Here is a 17458-nt window from a genome sequence, read left to right as displayed (position 1 = left end):
TCGGCATCAGCACCGCCTTCCCAAGAAGCTGCTCATCCTTAAAACTGAGATTACGCGTCTCTCCCTCTTGGGGTCATGGGTATTAAATGAGGTAACCCCGGCAGGTCGCGCCTGGTGCCTTTGAAGGCAGGGCATGGGTTTGGAAAGCAGGTGAACAGTGGGCAGGTGCGGTTCCTTTCTAGGTGTCTGGTGAGACTGCAGCCTTTGCTTACCCTCTCCTGTGCCGATGGTGCATTGAACACAGCAGGCAGCACCTCTATGGTGGACAGAGTGGAATGGAGGTGGCAGAATCACACCCACCCCACCCATGCAATGGAGGTGATGGGCCACCAGGTGGCGCTCCTGTCTGCCTGCCGCCGGGAGCTGCTGCAGAACCCTGGTGGGCTCTCCCGTTCTAAGGCGGCTGTCTTCTGGGCGTGCTGCCTGAGGATTGAAGCGACCACCTTGGTTCTCCAGCCATAGGTAGGCCCAGAGTCCCAGCGGCCTGAGCTAGAGCTCAGGAGCCATTCTTAGCTCCATGCCACTCCACTGCTGTCTGAAGCCTGTCCCTTCTTTCTTCCACACCCTGAATATTTCATCCACCCATCATGCATCCACCCACTTCTCTCCTTGCCCTCTGGCAGGTTCATGGTCTGGGGCACCCTCAGCCCTTTCCAGACTGCTGCCTGCTCTGTACTGGCCTCTAGCCTCCAGTCCTCTCCTCCCCCTGCAGCCTGTATGATCCTTCTAGCATGAAACTCATCGCTATACTCCTCTGATGGAAACCCTGCAAAGGCTTCCCACTGGAGTGAACACAAAACCCAGACTTCTCACAGTGCTGTCGGAGGGGCCAGGCCGTGCCTATCTTTCCTTCTCGCCTCCCTCCTTCCTCTCCAGATTCGTCGTCTTCCTTTAGGTTCTCCTTGGAAGGACGTGCATTTCCTCCCAAACGCTGTGCCTTTCCTTGCCTCCACGTCTTGCATCTCCTGACCCCTTTGCTGGAAATCCTTCCTCTCCAAAGCCACAGCCTCCACCCACTGCCTGGCTGATTGCAGCTCGCCCTTGCAGTCTTGGCCTGTATGGTTTTTCTGAGAAGGCTTTCTGACTCCTTAAGGGGGGTGAACTTGGACCTGCTGTGGGACCTTGGGGCAGCCTGTATTTCCCCGTGGCAGTGCTTTCTTGATCGTAGCCATGCATGGCCTCTCTTGAGCCCCCCAGAACCCAGTCTGACGGCGGGTGTTGGAGTGCTCTAGTATTTGCTGGCAGACAGTGAATTATGCACAAACACAAAATACAGTGGAAACGGAATCAGACATCTATGGATTGTCTGTGGGGCTAAGGGGAGACTTGACCTGCTTTTCTCTCTGGGAGGAAATATTTGAACAACCTGAAGCAAATCCAATAACACTGCCTCATTACGTTTTTTCTCTAAGAGCTGCCAGCAAGACTGCTTTGGAGTTAAGTCCTTTAATTAAAATACCCGGGGCTAAAGGCTTGAAAGTGAAATGAGGGCAGCCACTGAGCAGGGCTGAGGCATGATGGCAGGTTTTCTCGGCCTGGCAGCTTGCTGGGGAAACAGAACGGGGCCCTTTCAGCTCTGGCTGACTGGCAGCTCACCTTGGTGGCCTGGACATGGATGACAGTGGTCTGGTTCCACGCATCGTGCTCATCGGCCCCGGCTTGCCTCAGCGTCTGTAAGTGATGCACTGAGTCCTTTATGAGCCTAAAGGCCGGAGAAAATAAAGGTTCTGTTTCTTGACTGAGTGGAGAAGGGATTGATGGCATTTGATCCCAGGATGCCTGGGGTCCCACAGAAGTAGAACAGTTCTATTTATTGACTGTTTGTTGGTGTTGGAAACCTAAACAATGTCCTTGTTGTATATAAACTCCTTAACCCTTTTAAGGGTAAGGCATTCCCAGTTTGCAGTGGGAAACGTGGAGTCCTAGAGAGGTTAATTAAGCAAGTCACGCAGTGAGGAAGGAGTTCATAACCCCCTAGCTGCGCCAGGCGCCCTCCCCTCTTTCTGATGTGGTCTCCACCCTGATCCCAGTGTTTTCAGGCCACTCAGTTGACTGGCTTCTGTGCCGAGCAAGGAGAGTGATTTTCCTCTAAGGCTAGTTGAAGCCTGCCAGTCACCCACTGTGCTCCAAGTTCCACCTAAGGGACTTTGGAAAGGAGGAAAGAAAACCATCGTTTGTTCTCCAGACTACAAAATTGGTCATTTGTTTAGTTAACCTTTATTCTCTTATCTTCTGTTCCCTGCCCATCCGCTCCTGACCCTTGGAATTTGTATGCAAAACAAGCTATTTATTAGGCAATACTTACGTTGCTTTGTCACGGGATATATAAGCACATGACACATCTGAGTTCTGAGCAAAAAGCAATACACAGCCATCCCTTGCTATCTCTGGGGGGTGGGTGGGGGCAGGGAGAATGGTCCCAGGACCCCCACAGATACCAAAACAGAGATGCTCAAGTCCCTGTATGAAACAGTGTGGTATGGTCACAGGCTCTGCGTCCGCGGATATGGAGGCCAACCGGGGTGGCATTTTAATTACCCCGAGCAGCCTTCTTTTGCCCACCCCTCCACTCCAGCTGAAATGTTACTTCTGTGAAGCCTGAACTTTGGTTTCTATCAGACTGGTTTACTGATGGATCCTCAGAGCCTGGTGGATTATTAAGTACTTGCTAGATATTTGTGGAGAAAATAGATGAATGTTCCAAGTTGTTTGAATGATCCAAGTTTTGATCTTGAAATAACTATTAACCATCCCTGGGATCACCAGTTGGGATGTAAGACCTCTTATTATGTACTTAAGCTGTTTTTTTCCAGGTTGTTTTTGGTGTGCTGGTTGGGGAGGGCTCAGAAGGTGTCCCTCCTAGGTAGTTAAGTCTCTTCTCCGTGGGACTGTCTGTGTTTGGCCACGCCCAGTCTTTATTCCCAGCCCCTGGCACATGTGGATGTTCTTGGAACATAGTCAGTGTCTGACAGTATTTACTGAATGACAGAGTGGAGGAGTCTTTGGTCTTGTCTATGTGCCCTGAAGCTTACTAGACCCTGGAAATAAACAAAATCCTTTGTTATACTCATATTTTAAGCGTTATTTTTAGATTGTGGGATGTTTTGACCATGCAAGTACCATTATCCCTCTGTATCCAGTTTTCACATCTTCAGATTCAACCAAGGATCAAAAATACTTGGGAAAAACAAACTCCTGAAAGTTAGTTCCAAAAAGCAAAAGTAGAATTTGGTGCACACTGGTAACTATTAACGTATCAGTAACGTATTTATTCCTGTTCACATAATATTTACATTTTATTAGGTATTATAAGTAATCTGGAGATGATTTAAAGTATATGGGAGGGTATGCATAGGTTTTATGCAAATACCCATAATATTGCAAATTTGCAAATATTCCATTTTATGGAAGGGATTTGTGTGTGTATCCTGAGAGTTTGATATCTATAGAGATCCTGGAACCAATCCCCTGCCGATACAGAGGGATGACTGCAATGCTTTATTAGTATTAATATTAGTACTGGTAGCAGTACTAGTATTATCAGTATTACATTATATAATTATATATAACTATTGCATATATAATTATTATGTTACATTGTCATATATAATTACATTATTATGCTATAATATTGTCAGCATTAGTACTGATAGTTTTTGTTATTTGCATTGTATGGGTACATTCTCTGTATTTCAAACCATAATAAGAGCCTAAAGATTTAAAAAATTCCTTGCACTGGTTTGAGAGCTAATGTCTTCCTGTTATCTTGAGCAGGATGGGGAAGTGACAGGTGTGAATTTGCCTTCTCTCTGCCCCTCATGGCAGAAACCGAGAGGAGTGAGGAGGTTGGAAAAGGGGGCTGGTTTTTGGAAGAGTATTCAAGACTGTCCCCCCCAGCCAACCCCAAAGGCCCTAAGTGTAAAGGAGCCTGCCTCCAGGTGGGATAGTTGGTTTCTCCGCATGGCTCACCTGACTGCCACGTGTGCCCAGGCCGTGGTGTAGAGCTCGGGTTGGAGGAAGTCGGCTGCCGTTTGGGCTGGACACCTGGCCAGGTCAGGTGCGGTCAGGTATGCGACAGACTGAGGGAGAGACCCCTTCGATGCGGAGCCTGGGGACTTCTGAGTGTTCAGGTAGCTCTTTATCAGAAATCTGGGGGGCAGAGGTACCAAAAGGTGAGAGGGTTGGGGGGCCCCATGGGACAGCCCAGCACCCCTCTCTCCCAGCATCGTGCACCCTTAGGCTCCCCATGGGAGAACCAGGGCCACCCACGCTCTTTCCTGGGTCCCTGCTGGTGGCTGCTCCTCACTTAAAGCCACAGTGCATCTGAGGCTATAATTTCTTTCACAGTGAAATGGGCCTGGAGCCGCAGACCTTGGCAGACATCTTCAGATCCTGAACGTAAAGCCTTTTGATAATGGAACAGAATCTTCTGTCTTGGCTAGGATCTTGTGATTTGGGGATTTATGACGATTATACTGTGACTGCGGAAATTAAATTTTCTTAGCTGATAAAGGGATAGAGGCAAGATTGTGAACGTGAATGGGAGAATTACAGGTGGCTCTTAGCTTCTTCTTTATGATAATCCAGTGATTGGAGGCTCTGGGCCAGAGAAGCCTGGATTCCCATGCCACTCCACTGAGACCTCTGTGACCCTGTAGAAGTCACTTCCCTTCCCTCAGCCTCCTTGCTTCCAGCTCTAGATGACGATGATAGTCGTCTGATGGGTCTGTGAAAACTGGATGAGATAGTATTTTCTGAGCGCTTGGCACAGTGTGGGGCATTTGTATTCCTTTTGTAATTTGAAAAAAAAAAAGTAATGTTGTATAGTTACAAGTTTTTAAAGAAATGTTATATAGCAAATTTGCCAGTCCTTTCTCCCTGCCTGGAGAAGTATTTGCCCTCTGTAGTCCCCTGAGATGGAGGCACGTGAAAGGCCCCGTCAGCCACAGACGCACGAGAGAAGAAACTGCCTGTTGAGGGGATAAGGAATGAGTCATTCCTCCCTGCCTTTCAGGGTGGGGCCTCCGGCGCAGACCGTGCGCTAAACCTGGGCATGCCGCAGGGAGCCCCCCAGCACACAGAGAGACGCTCAGATCGTGTAACTGCTCCAAGGGAACGGCAGTTGCTGCCCTAGACAGAATGGTGCCCTAGACAGAGTGGTCAGGGGGAGCATCTGGAGGAGGTATCGTTTTAGCTGAGACCTGAAGGGTGAGGAGGAGCCAGCTGGAGGGGAGTGAGGCCCCGCAGAAGTGAGCAGAGGAGGAGGTGGGGAGAGGATGGAGGGAGGCAGGGCCAGATCGAAAGGTCCTTTTAGGCTGCAGTGTGGGGTGTGGCCTTTTCCTGGGAGCTGAAGGAAGTGATTGAAGAATTGGGAGCCAGGGAAAGAGGTGATCTTCTTTAAGCTTTGAGAAGGTCCCTTGGCTGCCTGTGGAGAAAGGACTGAAGTGAGGCAGGTGGGAAGCCGCAGAGCAATGAGGAGACTGATGCTGTGGTCCAGGGGGCGGGGCTGGCGGCCTGGCTGAGGCTGCAGGGTCTGGGGAGAGGGGATGGATTGGAGACACGGTGTGGGAGCTGGGCAGCCCCCACGTGGCTTTCCCAAAGTCTGCTCCCTCCGTGGGCGTGAGATGATGCTTCAACCCAGGCAGCAGCTCGGTGGGGTCCCTGGGGGCCAGGCAGAGGCCTGGGCCTTACCTGGCCGTCTGCAGGTAGAGCACCGTGTTCTCGCCCTCATAAGTGCAGGAGGCCGTCACTCTGGTGAGCAGGGAGGGCAGGCCGCTCAGCTTCGAGTAGCCGTGTCCACCGCAGGCCCTGCGGCACTGCTCGACCCCCTGGGTGCAGAAGTCCGACAGCATGGCCTTCAGACCTGCGCTCAGCGCGTGAAGCTGCGAGAATAAGAAGGGGGTCAGGTGGCGTCAGGAACGACGTGCCTGCCACTCACAGAGCGCCCACGGGTGCTGAGCACCGCTCTGTGCGGTGAGAACTGTCTCCTCAGCCCATGACTTGATGAATGAGAAGACAAAGGCTCGGGCCATAGAGAGAGGCAGTGTCACTGGAGGGCTGATAAGAACAAAGGATAAGTGTCCAGGCCAGTGTCTCCGGGATCTCAGGTAGAGAGTGCTTCCCAGGTCGGTCTCGCCATTATCCAGGAGCTGCAGATTGTCCCCACAAGCAGAGATTTTGGAGAGCTTGTCTGTGAGTGTGTGGGTCCACTGTCAACCCACTGTTTCGGGTTGTAGGAGTGGCCGCCAGGCAGTAGACCTGGTTTGAGTTTTTGGTTCTTGGAGACCCTTAGCCGTCTGTCAGACTTTTCAGGTCCTTGGGAGGAAGGGGCATGTCCCTTAACCTCTCTGTGCTTCACTTTCCTCATCTGTAAAATGGGTATGGTGCCTGCTGTAGCGTGGACAGATTACTGAAGCAATGCTCATAAAACACAGGGCCTGGACGGACTAAATCTTAGTGTGTGTGTGTCCACAGTCCTTTATCTGAGAGGGCCTTGGAGCCAGATGTGTTTTTGGAATCAGAATATTTTTTGAATTTTAGAAAGGTAAAACAGGGCATTTAAGGTGGATTAAATATAACACACTTATAGGAGCCAGGGGCATCTTAGTGAGCTGATTGATGTACTGGTATTTCTGCTGCAAAATGTATTCACAGCGAGTGGGATAAATCTGGGCAGTTGCGGTCAAACCGTGCCACCCGGTGAGTTCTACGTGACTTTTGGTTTTCAGAACTTTCTGAGTTTCAGAGACACACCAGGGATTGCCCCCTGTGTTCTGTACACCGTCTGTGATTACTTCATCTAACATATTTAGAGCTTCCTGGGGGCCAGACCTGGGAGGATTCTGTGTCAGAATACGGTTCACCCGGGGCGGGGGGTGGGCTGGGATGTTGGAAATCTTCTGTGGGCGGGGAGGCAGGAAAAGCCCAGGGCGGGCAGGACTGGGGCTGTGTCCCGGGGGAGGGCAGTTTCAGCCACGGTCCCAGCTTCTGCCCCTCAGGAAGCAGGCACCTCAGGCAGGAGTGCGAAGTCTCCGTCCAAAATGAAGCTGTAGGAATGGTGGAAGAAGTCCAGGAGGCTGTTGGCCACGAAGTGGAACGCATAGGCCATGGCCAGCGGGGGGCAGAGTTTCTGCTGCTGCGTCTGGTAGTCTAGGACCTTCGCCTCTGGGTCGCTGAGGGAAAGGAAAGCAGACGTAGAAGGTTGCTACCTGCCCCACCCACCTTCCCCGAGGCCATAAAAGCCTTAAAAATGACAGTTGATAACTCACTGCCAGACTTGACGTAGAGGGACATGGTACCACTAATAGCCTTAAAATTCCATCTCACATGAACACCCACACGTTTCACTGTAGAAATGCTGGCGTGTTTGCTGGTGGGTGCTGCCCCTTGTGGAGGTTTACAGAATTAGAGCATATGTACCTGCGAAAATCTGGCAAGTTCTGAATACCAACATACCTGGTCTCAAGGATTTGAGGTGAGGGCTTGTGGCCCTGAAGCCCAGGGTATTTGACCCTTGACCTTTCACTGTCCAGCTTCATGTGCTGTGTGCTGGGGAACACCGTGAAGCCTAGTCAGTACCTCTTAGGCTGTGAACGTGGGTTTGATGCAGTTCCGAGGTAGGGATTTCTCCTGCCTCGTCCATTACTGTGTCCTCAGCGCTTGAGACTCTGGTCAGCATTTGGGGCCTGTGGTAGGTAACTACTTGTGGGTTGAGAAAAAGTGTGACCGTGAGAGGCCTCCCGTTGGGGATGGGGCGAAACCTGGTGTCTCTTCCTCAGGCCAGCAGCCCCTCACCTGGACATGCACTGTTATAACCATCCTCAGGGCGTTTCTGCAGCCCATAAACCTGGGCCCCAGCAGGACACCACTGGCGATACCGTCTTCCCAGCTCGCCTGTCACCAGAGACGACTCCCTCAGCCCAGGATTCTGAAGCCAGGCTGGCCAAGGTGCCTTGGGCTTGCCGGCGAAGGACCCTGGACTGAGGGCCTGGCGTGCCTCACTGCCCTGGAAGAGCATTCTTGTCAGGCCCATTAGTAGATGGAGAAGCTGAGGGACGGGAGGGTTGGGCGGCTAGTCTGAGGTCCCGCAGCTAGCGAGCAGCCGAGTTGAGGGTGGCCCCAGGCCTGCCTGGTTTCGCCTCTCAGTCCACTTTGCATTAGTCACCTGTGGATCCTTGAGCCCATGGTGTGAAACTCCACCAGATTCTTAGACCAGATGTTCGCAAGTTCCGGTCCTGGTGGTCTCGCTCTTCCCTTTAGAAGTGAGGAAGTAGGCCTAGAGAGGGCAGAGGACTTGCCCAGGGTCACTTAGTGGAGTTGGGGCAAGAACCGCCCTGACCCCGCCTGTCTCTGCCCCACAAGTTCAGTCAGCTGTGCCATGTCCAGCCCAGCCTCTCTCCCTGAGCTCACACTGCAGCCCTGTAGGCCCAGACTCCAGTTTGCTGCATCGTGGGTGTGTGCCCGTGTGGTTTATTCTAGAAGATTCTTTGTCTACCGAAAATTGAAATGTAATGGGCAGTTCTATATTTTTTTTCTGGTGAATCTGATAACTGCGTGTGTGTGTGTGCGCCTGCATGCTTGAGGGAACATGGCTTTGTACACGTACACATATTAAAGCAGAAAAACTTATGTTTTTCTCCTGTGGATTACCTGCTACTTTTAAAATGAGAAAAATAAGTGCAAATCATTAAAAAAAAAAAAAAAAAAAAAGAAGCAGAGGGTATAGTCAGCCCCTCAGTGCCGTGGAGTAGACAGAGTATTGGCCAGACACAAGCGCAGACAACAGAAGGACCTGGATGTGGACATACCACAGCCAGAAGCCGACAGCCACAACCAGACAGAACCGTCTCCAATACAGTCGGATGTCACAGCGGGCTTTTCTAGACACAAGCATTCACAGCTGACAGAACAACCTCCAGGGCCATGTTCACCCACAGCATGGCGCCCAGCCCATCAGATGGCACTCAGCCTGGCACAGCCATACGGGACCCGTGTGGACAGACTGAGTCCACCCTGGCGGTGCGGGGCAGACACTGACCCGTGTGGACAGACTGAGTCCGCTGCAGGGCAGACAATGACCTACAGATACAGGTCGGGCCGGCTGGTCAGCCAGGGTTCCAGGGAGCCAGGAAGACCCCACAGACCGGATGGGCCAGGCCCAGGCGACTGTGTGTGCACGAGGGGGCTCACGTGTGCTCCTGGCACCCCACTCTGGCAGAGGGCTGGGGTCAGGGGGCAGACACTGTGGGACCGAGGGGGCCCCGGCTGCTGTGGTTCCTCTGGGCGCCCCTTGCCTTGGCCGGAGGCGGGATTGGCGGCGGATGACGGCGTAGCGGACGGCAATGGTGCAGGCCTTCTGCAGCAGCGGGAGGACCTCGCCCAGCAGAATGTCCACACGCACCACCACCATGCTGAGGTAGTTACTCTTCGGCACTCCGAGCTTGACATAGGTGCCATCTGGTAGGACCTAGTAGACGGGGGCCAGGCAATGGGTCTGAGCTGGGACTCCCCAGCCTTCCCGCGCCCAGAACCGCGGGCCTCCCTGCACTGTAGACACTGGCGTCCTCGGGCTGCTCACCCGGAGTAGACCCAGCCAGCACCAGCCGTGTGCTGGTACGACCATTGTTAAAACTGACACTCGCCTGTACTTGCTGACACATACCCACTGCCCACATGCCTCAGCTCACAGCTCCTCCCTGGTACACCCCAGACCCCCCACAAGCCACAGCTTCCCTCATATCCATGGTCATGCCTGGCAAAGTGGGGACCCCCCCCAGAACTTCCTCCAGCACTCAGCTGATGTCTGTTCGAAGATTGGTTGTGTGCAGGCTGTACTGGAGGTGCGTACGCACACCATCCTCAACCTGTTTCTCTTTTCCTCACATGGCCTTGCCACCCTACCCCGTGACTGCTCTGCCACCTAATGCGGTGAGCATTTACTCTGAGGTTCAGCGAGGCCAAGTGACGTGCCCAAGATCACACAGCTCCAAAATTGGGACCTTACTCAGGTCTGCGGGACACTAGAGCCCCTCTGGGAGGGATGCCCCAAACCCAACTCTCTAGAGAAGGACCCAGGGGCAGCAGCAGCTTTCTGTGGGGTGTCTCTGCCCCCTCGCAGGCAATGCAGGCTTGCGCCCTCCCCAGGACCCACCTGTGCGAAGCGATTCAGCATGTTCTCCCTGGGGATGCGCACGTGGTCCAGTTTGAGGAAGCCATTATCCGTGTGTTCAAAGTCCATCTTGGGCCCAATGTCCCCAATGGTGGTCCCTAGGAGGATACGGAGGAAGGGGTGGCCGTCAGTTGAGGGGTCGTATGTCAGCACACAGCCACATGCTGGCTCCTCCGAGCCTCACAGCGGCCCATGGCGTTGGGGTTATCACAGCTGCTGCAGGTGAGCAGGCTGAGGTCAGGTGCTCAATCTTGCTCGTATCCACCCAGCCTGTTAGAGCCAGGTCTGTGCAACTGGACCGGTCCCTGCCCAAGGGAGACAGGCCCCAGTTTCCCCCATGGACCTCTGGGGCCCAGGACAGGGAGGCCTGGTGGGGTCTTCTGGCAGGGGTCCTAGAGGAAGGAGCAGGAGCTTACCTGGCAGCGGGCTGTGGTCGTCGAGGCTCCGGATGGGGACAATAAAGGCATGCATGCCCTGCCGGGCTCCAGAGCAAATCAGCTGGGCCTGGACCAGGGCATGGGTGGCTGACCGTCCCACTGCAGGCAGAGAGGGGAGAAACCCAGTGTGACCCCTCATGTTACAGAGGAGCAGGCCAAACCTCCTCATCGGGACCCTGGAGGAGGGCCCAGTCTGTAAGGAGGACCAGTGTGGTGGCTTGGGGGTGGGGGATGCTCTGTGAGGCTGGAGTGGGGCTTTGTTTGGTCTGCCTAGGAGGGTGGGGGTTGGGGAGGCTGGAGGGCAAAGAGTATTTTCCAGGGGAGCCACACAGGCCAGAGTGCAAAGCAGAGGGAGCAGCATGTTCAGAAGCTTGGGGACCAGGTCAGCCTGGTGGGTCCCAGGTCGTGGAGTTGGTGGAGCCAGGGAAGCTTAGGGGTGCTTAGTCAGGATACCCCTCAGTTTATACAGCCTCCATTCATCCTTGGAAATGACTGGAACCACCCCAAGAACTTTAGTGTGAGTGTCTCGCTTTAGAATGGATGGGGTTGGAGGGATTTATGGAGAGTTGGTGGCTGGGGCTACAGAGAGTTCCGTCTAAATGTTTGGTTTGTATAGCAGCCACCCTGCGATACACGGGCAGAGTCCCCATGGGCTCGGGAAAGGAGGAAGGCTGATGGAGATCTTAAGAGGGCCCATTGCCCTCCATCCCTTCTGGCTGCTCTTCTAAAGGCAAAGCTTGACAAAGGCTACGGATTTTAATGAAAATGCCCTGAATGGAGCAATCTGGGAAAGCTTGGCATCTTTTAAAACTTGATCCTGCCACAGTCTTCTGACTGGAGTACATGCTCTTGATTATTTTCTTTGGGATCAGGGGGACAGGATTTTTACACCATGGCTGTGGGGGGGAACGTATGTAAGGATCTGTGGTCGGAACACGGGTCCCAAATCACAGGGAGATGTGTGCCTTGCTGCCCCCACCCCAGCAGGTGGGCACCTTTGAGACCTCAAAGAGTCACTGATTGCAAAGAGAGGGAGCTACCCTCAAAGAACCAAACAAATCTAGCAGTGACTTGCAAAAGGCATTGTGACAAAAGCAAGCTATTTTTTTTTGCTCCCTGTCCTCAAAAACCTATCAATGACCCTCTGTGCCATCAGCCTAATAGTAGTGAATACAGATAACCAGCATTTCCAGTCTTTGCGGGCAGGTGTGCCCAAGTCCCATTTTCCAGAAAAGGAAACTGCGGCTGAGAGAATAGAGGGCTGTGCCCAAGGGCACCGACCTGAAGGAGGCTGAGCTCAGACTTGAACCCTGCCTGATTTCAGGGTCCCTTCTTCCCTGCAGTTTTGTCAGTGGTCGCTGCTCTCTTATTTCTCTGGCCTCTCTCTCTCCACTGGTCTCTCCTCTCAGTATTCATCCCTCTCTGCTTGCCTCACCCCTCTCTCTCCCCCCTCTCTCTCTCTCTCTGCTTTAGTTGGACTGCTCACGTGTGTTATATCTTTTTTTTCCAAAGACAAGTGAAACTCACTCAGTTGTGTCCAACTCTTTGCGACCCCATGGACTATACACTCCATGGAATTCTCCAGGCCAGAATACTGGCATGGGTAACCTTTCCCTTCTAGAGGGGATCTTCCCAACCCAGGGATCGAACCTGGGTCTCCTGCAATGCAGGCAGATTCTCTATCAACTGAGCTACGAGGGAAGCTGCTTTCCAAAGAAGTATTCTCAAATCAGAGGAAGAGGGCCCTGGTGGAACCCGGCTCCTCGGGTTTTGGCAAACCGCCCACACTCTGGGAGGCATCGGGTGGGGGCACAGCCTCCACCCACTGTCTGCAGGGGTGATGTGGCGCCAGTGGCCTGATGGACACTGGGGTGTCCGAAGCAGAAGAAGGCAGGCTCGTTTTTCTCCCTGGTGTGTACCCTGTGCGCTGGCTGCTGGCAAGCTTAATCATTAACTTGGAAGACAAGAAGAATGGTGAGTGCCTGGGGCCAGGCCAAGTGTGTGTAGGGTGGCAGCGTGCACATGAGAGAGGCCTTGACCTTCATCCCCAAGGTTGGGGTCAGTTTCCTCAACTGTTTCAAAGTGCCTCTGGTGGCTTCTTAGCCACTCAGTGATGAAATTTTTCATATCCCAACTGTTCTACCACGTAAGAACCTGGGGCTCTGGGAAGGGACTTGCCCAATGTCATCAGCCTAGAACAGTGCCTCCGTCTGAGGTCTGCTGGACACCACCGTCAGCGCTATTCTGCGGTCCAGCTTCGCTGTCCTTGGGGGATGAGGGGGGATACTCACGGTCCCCAGGCCACCATTTGATGGCCGTCATCGTGGGGCTGTGCACCACAAACTCCTGGGTGGCTGCATCGTAGGTGGCTTCAGTCTCCAGGCCCTGAAGATACGTCCCTGGGAATCAAGGCGGGTAGGTAGACGTTGGGCCAGGGCGGGAGTCTGCTGGGCTAGCAGCGTCTGGGTGTCCCTGGAGCTCCCAGGCACCAGCCAGTGTGGAGTGGGGCACACTCCCACTCCAGTGTGTTCCCGGCATGTCTCTCCCTTCACTGGTGGGCTCTGCGGGGACACATGGCCAGCCCACGATAGCGGGTGGTGGCTGACATTTCCAGTAGGAAGGACTTGTGCCACCACCAGTTCATACGGTATGTTCGTGTAAATTAGAAAAAAATCACCCCCTCTTAAGACCTTTACACTGCCACCTGCTGTGACATCTTGCTAGTATATCAGCCTGTGACGACTGAGATGGAAATGGGCCCTCTGGAGCTGAGCAGGGCATTGCCTGTACGCTGCATGCAGCAGCCCCTGCTCACCGTGCCCCAGTTCTGTCTGGGCGTATGTCCCCAGGATCTGGAACTTGCTGCAGAGTGGGTCCCACTTTGCAATCTGCTCCTCTGAGCCCAGGCTCCTGATGGTTTTCTGGAAGATGTGATGTATCGCGAAGCCCAAATCTCCAGAAACACTTCTGTAGGGGAGACACACAATGGTTGAACAGCCCAGCGGAGACAAGTTCCCCAGTACCCTCAGGCTGGCAGGGGGCAGGAGAGAAGGGATGCCTGGCCCTGGCTTCCCAGGAAGTGGTACCCTTGGCATAGAGCTGACTCACTCCCAGACCCTGATGCTGGCAAAGTGTGAGAGCAGGAGGAGAAAGGGGCGACAGAGGATGAGACGTTTAGATAGCATCACTGACTCAATGGACAGGAGTTTGAGCAAACTCCGGGAGATGGTGAAGGACAGGGAAGCCTGGCGTGCTGCAGTCCATGGGGTCGCAAAGAGTCAGACACGACTTAGTGACGGAACAACATCAACAACCAGTATCTTTGCTAGGGAACATAGCTCATGGGCTGGGTTTTCTGGGGGCTCCCAGGTGGACCCGTCTCTGGTGGAGGCACCCTGCGAGTAAGCACCTGGAGGCGTACTGTAATTCACTGCTGCCTTCGGACCAGCCCAGGCGCTGTGCTAGCATGAGGATGTGGAATTTCTTCTTAATGGCGGCTTCGTAACGTTCATTCTGGGTCATGAAGTAATTATCCTTCAGGCTAAGCTCTGGTTCACTGTGGATGATGCTTTCTGTGAGAGGGACAGAGAACAGAGAGTGTAGCGTCCTGGGTGAGGTTCCGGGTACCTTCACAGCTTCCCATCCACGTGCCTCATGAGTGTGGAAAGGCAGTCAGTGTACAGATGCAGTCAGAGGTCCTGAGATGGGGAAGCGACTCGCCCAAGGCTGCGAAGCTATGCCGTGGAAGAATAAGGACCTCAGGGAATACTGACATGTTAAAGCTTCCTTCATAGTCCAAAGGGACAAATCTCTAATAGTGGAATTTTAAGAGCAGAATTTGTTATTTGAAGATGTATACCGTGTGCTAAGTCGCTTCAGAGGGTGTCCGACTCTCAGCGACCCCATGGACTGTATGTAGCCCGCCAGGCTCCTCTGTCCACAGGGATTCCCCAGGCAAGAATACTGAAGTGGATTGCCATGCCCTCCTCCAGGGGATCTCCCAACCCAGGGATCGAACCTGCGTCTCCCACGTCTCCCGCACTGGCAGGCGGGTTCTTTACCACTCGGGCCACCTGGGAAGCCCATCTGAAGGTGGGACTGCTATGAAGGGACTGTCTTTCCAAGAAACGCACGTGGGCAGAAAGCCGGGGCTCCGTTCCCCAGCCTGCTCTTACCCACTTTCCTCCGGAGTGCGGTGTTCTGGGCGCCTCCGTCAAGGATGTTGGTGAGTTCCTCCACGTTGAAGGACTGCGAGTGCCTCTCGCTCTCTATGTCAGGATGCATGCTACTGCTCCAGGCGTCCCCCGCTGACACTCGGTGCACTGGATTGCCCTCCATCGCCTGGCTCTGCCTGGCATCCGAGAAGAGATACTTCCAGTCCAGCTGCTCTGAGCCTTGGACTGTGCTGAGAACCTGTGTGCAGCACGAACTGCTCAGGGCCGAATGTCAGCTCAGCCTGCTTGGGAGGAAAGCAGGTTCCTTTAAAGGCTTGCGGGCCCTTCCTCCTGCACACCCTCCCCTGGGGCCCTCGGTGGTGCGCTGGGCGCTGTCCAGCGGGCCTGCAGTGACTGCTCAGTACCCGGTGCCGCAGTCAGCTGCGTTCCAGCTGAGGTTTCGACAGAGTCTGAGGACACAGCTAGTGTTCTGCCATTGCGGCTAGTGTTCTAAGCATTGCCTGCGGGGCGGGGGATTCTCAGAAAACATCAGTGAAGGTCATGCATGAAGAAATTTCACCTTAGGGAGGCGAGGTGTGTGGCCTCTAGCCACACTGCTGGAGCTGACCAGGAACTGGGTGGTGTCCAGCCACAGAGCACACACTCTGTCGATGCTATAGCCGCACCTAGGGAGTGGGGAGGTCTCACCGGGGGGACCGGTGACCCCATTCACCAGTCCCAGGCTCAGCTGGCCCATTCCTGTGAGCCTGGAGGGGTACTGTGGAGCTGAGGGAGGAAGCTTGCCTCTTGTCTGTGACGTGTTGCCCCCAAACCTGGGTGTCCCCCACAGCCACGGTGGACCCTGCATCCTTCACAGCACCCCCTCGGCCTCCTAGAGCCCCTGTTTCCCCACAGCAGAACAGCCCCCAGGTTGAGTCTCTCAGACCCCCTTGTCCGGCCACCCATCCCCTCTGCTAACCTCCTGTGCTGCCCTCGCCTTGCGCTCGCTGCCTCGGAGCCTCCGCCCGCTCTCCCCGCGGCCAGGGTGAGCTCTGACACTGCAGTCTCCTCTCCTGCTGGCAGTCTGGTTCCGGGTGCTCACTGTTCATGGGCTGGAGTCCGTGCCCTCTGCCATCTCACCACCTCTCACCCACATGCCCCTTGCCCCGTATCCACGCCTCCCCACTCCCCTCCTGCCCTTTGCCCCCTGCTCTTTCCCCCACTTTTCCTAGTGAGCCCCAGCCTCCAGGGCCACCCCTTCGCCTCCCTGATGGCTGGGCCCCCTGGGAGAACCAGGCCCCCTTTTGGTTACCGCCCCACCCCGGCTGCTATTAGAGTGAACAATAAGGAAGGATTCCTTATTCATTCAAATGTCCCTCTCCCAAAGTGTGAGTGCCTGGGTGGCCAGCGCTGCTTTTCTGGGGTCCCCAGAGTCTAGCTCACAGGACGCCTGCTGTAAAGCTTTCCCACAGGTGGCCTCTGTTGATTCCCACTCTTCTTCACAACCCTGCAGATGCAATGGTATTATCACTGTTTATTAGAGAGGGCAGGCGCCTCGGGAAGAGAGGAGACTTTGTAAGGTCACACAGCCACCTGTGGCACATGGGATTCATGCACGGACTGAGTGGGGGAGGTGGGGAGTGCCACGGGCTGCAGACAGAGGGCCCGAAACCTTCGAAGAACCCTGTCATCTAACGCCTGGATCCCCGCAAGCCCTCATGGCCTGGCCTTGTCCCCTCTGCCACTTCCTCCCTGCGCTCCAACTGCTGCTCGCTGTGCTCAGATACACGCAGCCTCACCCCCTCCAGTGGCCAGGGCTGTGTCCTCTGCCCAGAACATTCTTTCCCGATGTTCTCACCGCTCCCTGCCTCCCTGTGCAAGTCCTTGGTCTGTGCCATCTTGTCAGTGAGGCCCACCTGACCGCCGTCTTTAAAACCCCACACCCCTGCCTCTAGCCTCCCCAGCCCCCCTCACCCTGCTCTGGGTTTCCTCTGCATCCCTTATCGTAACATACAAGATAATTTGCTCATTTACTGTTTTGTTGTTTGTTTATTGCTGTGTCTACCTGAGGGCCAGGATCTCGGTCACATTCGAGCCGTGGCGCTCATACTTGGCTCCCAGGGAGCGTCTAGGAGCAGGTGGCCGGGGAAGGACGGACTCTGAGAGTCCGTAGGGGTGGCGGCAAGTGCGCAGTGAGTCCCACTCCCTCCGGTGCCCCTGACTCACCTCTGTCCCATGCCTGCACGGTAGGCCTGGCCTGACCTCCGCAGCCGTGGCCCAGGCCTCTCAGCGCGGCTCGGCCAGCCCCTGTCTCCTCCCCGGGAGGGGCTGGACCACAGAAGACAGAAGGCGCTGCCTGGCAGGCTCCCAGCTGTCCACTGCCTGCCAGGCTCCCTCTGCTGGGTGTGGCCAGGCTCTGCCTCGCCCGGGTCTGCCCTGGGAGGATGGCTCAGAGGGTGTGAAGTGGGACAGATAGCTTAGCACCAGGCTGGCCCAGCACCTCAGTGCCAGCCTCCAAGCCTCTGTCTTCCCCTTCCTCTCACTGCCCATCCGGCAGCCTCCCAGAACCTGGTGCTGGTCAGATGCACACGGTTTCACTCTGTGTAAAAAAAAAAATAAAAAAACACCACAGGTTGTACCCAGAGTCAGAGACCAGGGTGCAAATCCTGGAGGCGTGCCTCTTGGGGGACCACTTCTCT

The 17458-nt window shown here is 54.6% G+C and overlaps 1 protein-coding gene across 14 annotated transcripts in view; it reads right to left on the bottom strand.

The window, feature by feature from the left end:
- ACOX2 (acyl-CoA oxidase 2) overlaps nucleotides 1-17073 on the bottom strand; it is a 30880-nt gene extending 13807 nt beyond the window's left edge. The window contains exons 1-14 of one of the 14 annotated variants that reach the window (XM_086367177.1): nucleotides 16986-17073; nucleotides 15739-16266; nucleotides 15340-15445; nucleotides 14781-15061; nucleotides 14015-14177; nucleotides 13421-13572; nucleotides 12897-13004; nucleotides 10585-10704; nucleotides 10151-10266; nucleotides 9294-9466; nucleotides 7010-7172; nucleotides 5692-5882; nucleotides 3970-4149; nucleotides 1597-1702 (exon numbers count right to left, since the gene is read on the bottom strand). In XM_086367177.1, coding sequence (XP_086223303.1) covers nucleotides 1597-1702; nucleotides 3970-4149; nucleotides 5692-5882; nucleotides 7010-7172; nucleotides 9294-9466; nucleotides 10151-10266; nucleotides 10585-10704; nucleotides 12897-13004; nucleotides 13421-13572; nucleotides 14015-14177; nucleotides 14781-14943 — 1635 coding nt within the window. In that variant the 5' untranslated portion in view covers nucleotides 14944-15061; nucleotides 15340-15445; nucleotides 15739-16266; nucleotides 16986-17073. Of the gene's footprint in view, nucleotides 1-1596; nucleotides 1703-3969; nucleotides 4150-5691; nucleotides 5883-7009; nucleotides 7173-9293; nucleotides 9467-10150; nucleotides 10267-10584; nucleotides 10705-12896; nucleotides 13005-13420; nucleotides 13573-14014; nucleotides 14178-14780; nucleotides 15065-15339; nucleotides 15446-15738; nucleotides 16267-16985 lie in introns of those variants that run through there. The other 13 variants (XM_086367174.1, XM_086367179.1, XM_086367180.1 and 10 more) reach the window with 13 other exon arrangements.
- Nucleotides 17074-17458: the final 385 nt, after the last annotated feature.

The sequence above is a fragment of the Bos grunniens genome, chromosome 22, assembly GCF_055505025.1.
Source record: "Bos grunniens cultivar Pamir isolate PY7600 chromosome 22, Bosgru_T2T1.0, whole genome shotgun sequence".
NCBI classification, from domain to species: domain Eukaryota; kingdom Metazoa; phylum Chordata; class Mammalia; order Artiodactyla; family Bovidae; genus Bos; species Bos grunniens.
The sequence above is the reverse complement of the archived record's forward strand: the minus strand, read 5'-3'. Positions and strand labels throughout refer to the sequence as shown.